Genomic DNA, 6403 nt, shown 5'->3' on the forward strand with positions numbered 1-6403 from the left:
TCACCTAACTCCGACTTAATTTTTTTTCATTCTTTTCATATTTTACGTGTATATATTTGAGTAATGTGCAAAAAGTACTCATGTGTAATCTTTATCTGCCAAAAACCGCCATATGATAAAATAACTAGCAAAAACCCCCTTATATAAAAAAAGTCAAACGCAAAAAATCCCCTTGGAGCAGAACGTGTGTTCCACTCGCTGCTTGTGTGATTTTTTTTTTTTCATTTTTGCTTATGAAATGACAGAATTGTCCCCCAACCCACACACCACCACCATCATAATCTCTCTTCACTCCCTTTGTCTCTTTTGATTTTTTGGGAAAATTGCAATTCAATCCCCTAATTTAAGTTTTATAAGTTTAGTGAAATTGTAATTTTGCCCCATATTTCATGTTATTTGATCTTATTCAATTTTATCGTAGGGTATATTTGTGTTTTTACGTTCAGTCAATGTTTAAAATCATAATGAGTGTAGTGACCTATTTAAAAATTTACACGGGGAGTTTTTGCTAGTTATTTTATCACATGGGGGGTTTTTGGTATATATATATATATATATGGACTTATTCTTTACAGTTGAAAAATTGCTATTTGTAGTTCAAACCTAATGCTATTTGTATCTGAACGCCCAAACCAGAATCGTACGCCCAAACCGGGCGCGCATTCCGGAAATGGACGCTCAAACTAGGCGTTCACCAGCATTTTCCATGCTCAAACTGGGTGTGAAAAATGCTGTTGAGCATTCACCGAGCGCAATTTTGGAAAAAATAGCCCTACAAATCGATTTGTAGGATTGTTTAACATCAAATTACAACTGAAATTTCCTACCAATGCATTAAAAACTTTTAGGAGTTAAAAATACCTCAAAATTTTAATGAATTTGGCTTGTTTTAATTTGCTTGAATTCGAATTTTTTGATTTTTATAAATATTTCGGTTTTGGAGGGAAGTGGGTGAGAGGGTTTGTAGTGAGAGAAGTGCTTTTGGGGTATGAACTGCAAATAGCAAATTTCTAAACCCAAAAAGCATTTCACTATATATATGATGAGACCTCAAAATAATAAGTCACACCTACTTCCTTTGTAATACCTTAAAGAGTTGATATGATGGCTACTCTTTCCCCCTCTGTGCTTCCAAAGTTCCATCCATCATTGAATGTCTCATTGGTTGGAATTAGTACGAGGAATATCCAAACCAAAATCACAATTCACAAGTGTCAATCAAAGATTATTCACAAAAAAATAATTAGTACTACAACACGAGGAATAAGATCAAAGCATGAAAGAATCTTTAAGACATTAGATGATTTCATATGCAAGTTCATCATCTTTAGCACCTCTCTTTCCCCGCATGTCGACCCGAAACACGAACTCTCCGGCAACTTTTATCCTGTGGAAGAGCTTCCACCCACCGCCTGCGAAGTGGTGGAGGGGTCTCTGCCCGCCGCTCTGGAAGGCGGCGCTTACATCCAAAATGGCCCCAATCCCCAGTTCATCCCACGTGGGCCCTACCACATAGCCGACGGTGACGGAATGCTCCACTCCATCAAATTCTCCGGCGGCGACAAAGCCATCTTCTGCAGCCGTTTCGTAAAGACACACAAGTATACAATGGAGCGTGATTTGGGCTATCCGTTTTTCCCTAACCCGATTGCGTATTTCGTTAGTAATAGTTTACGCTTCGTACTTTTAACTGTGGCAAGAGGTATTATTTGTGGGAAGATCAATCCTCTCACCGCTGGCATCGGAACGGCGAATACTAGTTTATTTGAATTCGCGGGACATCTTTTCGCCATGATAGAATCCGATCTTCCGTATGAAATAAAAATATGTCCAGACGGAGATATACTCACCATCGGCCGCCACGATTTCCACAGTAGCAGCGATGGCGACCTTTTCTCGCATATGACAGCCCACCCGAAAGTTGATGCCGACACGGGTGAAGCATTTGCTTTCCGGAACAATGTTATCCCTCCGTTTCTGACGTTTTTCAGAATCGATCCTAATGGGAGGAAACAAAAGGACGTGCAAATATTGTCCATCAAGGGCGTAACATCGTATATTCATGACTTTGCCGTGACGAAAAGATTCGCCGTATTCCCCGATGCACAGCTTGTGATGGACCCTTTGGGAATAATGAGAGGAAAGAAAATAATTAGGGTTGATCCTGAAAAAACTCCGAGACTTGGCATTATTCCGCGATATGCTACTGATGACAGTGAAATGTATTGGACTGATGTGCCTGGATTGAACATGATGCACATAATTAATGCATGGGAAGATGACGATGATGCTACGTGTAACAAAATCGTGATGGTGGTTACTAATATATTGCCAGTTGAGAATCTATTGGAACGACGAAATTCAACACATTTATCGCTGGAAAAGATTACAATTGATATCAAAACGAAGGAGGTAGTTAGGTGTATTGTTTCGACCCAAAGCATCGACTTCGGTGCGATTAATCCTAAATACGCCGGCAAGAAAAACAGGTTTAATTTGTATAAAAATATATTATTATATTCATGACTTTCTTATATTAATTCAAGCATGAACAATATACTTCAGGTACATGTATGCAGCAGCAATAGAGAACTACCCAAAGATGGTTGGTGTGGTGAAGTTAGATTTGTCGCTATGTGGTGAGGAATATTCCGGCGACTCTGCGGTGGTGGCCAGCCGGACTTACGGGGCTGGATGCTACGGGAGCGAACCAATATTTGTCGCGAGAGAGGCAAACAATCCGATGGCGGAGGAAGACGATGGTTATTTGTTGGTTTATGTACATAACGAGAATACTAAAGAATCGAAGTTCGTTGTAATGAACGCAAAGTCGCCAAGCCTTGAAGTTATTGCTGCTGTTAAGCTACCTGGGAGGGTGCCCCATGGCTTCCATACTACATTTGTGAGCCAAGTTGACAACCTTATTCCTTAAACTTTGAGGTTCTTACATTAAAATATGTAATATCTAATAAATATGAAGGACAATCTTGAAAAAATGAAATGTAATTAATCATCAGTTGAACAAATCTCCCATCACAAAATATAGACATGCATGTGTTGATATCCATCAAACACAATATATGAAAGTGAGATTTGAGATATTGTAATACAAATCCTAATGTTGTGTATCCAATGCATTCTCATTATTTTTATTTTCTCAACATAGTTCTTAAAATTTCATCAAACTAACAACATTTATATTTATAATAAGTAATAAACACACACACACATACACACACACGTACATATATATATATATATATATATATATATATATATATATATATATATATATATATATATATATATATATATATGTATATATATATATATATATAAAAGCCCCCAACCAATTAGCATCTTTATTGTTTTAGGTTTATGGGTTATATCTCTTTCACCAATAACCTCATCCCCTCATCCCTTTAATATTTATTATAAATAAAGAAAACATTCATGTATATGTCAATATTATCTCCAACCCTTTATACTCAATTCTTAATTGTAACCCCAATTTAATCAATTTTGTCCACAAAAATCCAATTTTGACTTTTTTTTCAAAGATTAAAAAAAAAAAAAAAAAAATTTGCCGCCGGATTCCGGCGTTAACTTTTTGATTTTTTTTTCCTGCTCTATTTTCTCCGCCGCCGGATTCCGGCGTTGACCGCCGGTCTCCAACGTTGACCGCCGGTCTCCAGCGTTGACTTTTTTTTTTTTTTCCTTACGTCTACCGCTAAACGTTGACCGTAATTGTGCTATCACTGACAGTAAATTAATGTAATTGTACTGCCGTTGACAATACATTTATGTAATTGTTCTGCCGTTGACACTAAATTAACGTAATATTATTATTTTTTATTTTTTGTTATTTTTTTTAATGTGTTTGATTTGTTGACAAATCAACGTAATTATATTATTGTCGTTGACAGTAAAAATAACCTTAAACACAATAATATTGCTGTCAACAACATCAATATTATTATTTTTTTGGGTTTTTGTTTTGTTTGAGTTATTAACGGAGTAACGTAATAATATTAATGTCTATTATTGTAATATTACTGTAAACACAATAATATTGCTGTGGTTGACGGTAATATTAGTGTTGTTTTAGTAATATTGTTGCCAACCACATCAATATTATTATTTTGTTTGGATTGTTATGTTTGTTTGAGTTATTCACAGAGTAATGTAATAATATTACTGTCTATTATTGTTATGTTACTGTGGTTGAAGGTAATATTACTGTTGTTGAAGTAATAGTACTGTCACTCACAGTAATATTAATTCTTTTGACTTTTTATTATGTTTACATTTGTTGAACGGTCAACATAGTAATATTACTCTATTACACAATAATAATGAGTTTTGTTGAGCTAATATTACTGTGCTAGAGATTAATATAGCAATATAACCGTGTTAAACTGTAGTTTAGTTAATTTTACTGTGTTTAGCAGTAATATAGTTAATATTACTGTCAATCACATCAATATTATTGTTAAATGAAAAAAAAATGTTACAGAAAGAAGAAAAAAAAAGTCAATGCCGGAAACCGGCGAAAAAATCCCGAAAAATATTTTGTTGAAAAAAAAAATTTGGGTCAAAATTAAATAATGTGTGAAATTTGGGGTCAAATTGAAGTTAGATTAAATTAAGGATGAAATTGGAGTATATTAAAGTATGAGGGAGTTTCCTCAAAAAAAAAAAGTATGAGGGGCTATTGTAGTCTTTTATAAAAATCTGGACCATGTGTGACTTATTTGTAAATAAGTTTTTTGTCTAGATCTCTTTATAAATAAGTACCCATTGATGGGCTTATTTGTAATGAAACCATATATATATATATATATATATATATATATATATATATATATATATATATATATATATATATATATATATATATATATATATATATATATATATATATATATGGACAACAAAAAACTATTTTATTAATAAGGCTAGGGGCCTCATTCTTAGGGTACACAAGACAAGAAAAATGGAAAGAAATAGAATTAATGGAGGAAAAAGTAAGGTCATAAGAGCAACTTCAATGCTAAATATCAAAATTGGGTTATCAAATGTTCATTTGATATTTATGATAATATTTTAAAATACATTTAAAACTCATCAACTCCAACCATGATAATCAAATTTCATTATCAATTGGAAGTTTTTTTTATAATTTTATATGTATCTGCCACGTGTCAATTTGTGATTGGTTGATTAGGTGGGTTTTTTTTTATAACTCAATCTGCAGGAAGTGTTTTTAGATTCAAAGAGGTGAAATATCAAAATACAAACATATTTTAATAACTCCTTTGGAGAACACAATTTTTAAAATTTAGGAGTCAAATGGTAGTTAAGATATTTGATAACTCATTTAATAACTCCATTGGAGTTGTTCTGAGTTATTTTGAGTTCAAAATGACGAAAAAAAAATCCACATAATAGTTATGTACCTTGTGCGTACACTAGAATTTTCGGTTGAGAATTCCCCATAGGTGGTTAAGTGACAAAAAATACTACGATTGGGCGTGCCCGTACAATTATTTTTTCTAACCGTACAATTATTTTTTGTAAAGGTAACAGTGTGCAAAAACCAAGATCTGACTATTATTCTTATTATTAGTATTTTGCCTTGTGTGTTGCACTGCCGGATATTGATAAAAAATATAAGATAAGAAAAATTAGAAATTAGCAAACATATATGAATGTACAATAGCAAAATAATGGAACATTGAAAATGTAAAAAAATTCACTAATTGGAATCATAATCTATATATCTATTTTAACAATAGAATTTAACACACATACATGTGCTTAAAAAAAGATAAAAGTTAGTGCTGGTAGGGAAAAAAAATAAAAAAAGAAAAAAAAGAAAAAAATTAAAAAAGAAAAAACAAACTTGAAGAAAAAAAATTTAAGTTGATCGTGATTAGCGGGGAAGGGAAGAAAAAAAGAAGAAAAAAAGGAAAAAAAAAAGGGGTCCTATAAAAAAAGAGAGAAAATTTAGTGCTCTGGAAGAGAGAAAAAAAAGAAGAAAAAAAGAAAAAGAAAATATATAAAAATAAAAACAATGAAAAAAAGTTGACCGTGTTAGGTGGGGAAGGGAAGAAATGGAAGAAGAAAAAAGAAAAAGAAAACGTGTTCTATAAAAAAAGAAGAAAAAACAAATAATTTTGAATGTGCCATAAAAAAGGAGAAAATAAAGGAAACAAATATTTCACAAAAATATTAAACAAAAAAACTGTTTTTAGCAGGGCAAACATTTCTTTTATATATTAACTAGACAATAATATTATTACTATAAACACAATAATATTAATGTGGTTGACGATAATATTACTATTGTTATAGTAATATTGTTGTCAACCACATCAATATTATTATTTTACAATAAGTA

At 32.4% G+C, this 6403-nt stretch overlaps 1 protein-coding gene across 1 annotated transcript; it reads left to right on the plus strand.

The window, feature by feature from the left end:
• Positions 1-1104: 1104 nt before the first annotated feature.
• Positions 1105-2985, plus strand: LOC105962860 (zeaxanthin 7,8(7',8')-cleavage dioxygenase, chromoplastic). Its single transcript, XM_088815986.1, has 2 exons — positions 1105-2489; positions 2566-2985. Exons 1-2 carry the CDS (start codon positions 1105-1107, stop codon positions 2930-2932), a joined length of 1752 nt encoding a protein of 583 aa, XP_088672112.1. The 3' UTR covers positions 2933-2985.
• The last annotated feature ends 3418 nt before the right edge of the window (positions 2986-6403 follow it).

Source organism: Erythranthe guttata, chromosome 1 (assembly GCF_056151865.1).
Source record: "Erythranthe guttata isolate IM_541 chromosome 1, IM_541, whole genome shotgun sequence".
In the NCBI taxonomy this organism is placed as follows: Eukaryota; Viridiplantae; Streptophyta; class Magnoliopsida; order Lamiales; family Phrymaceae; genus Erythranthe; species Erythranthe guttata.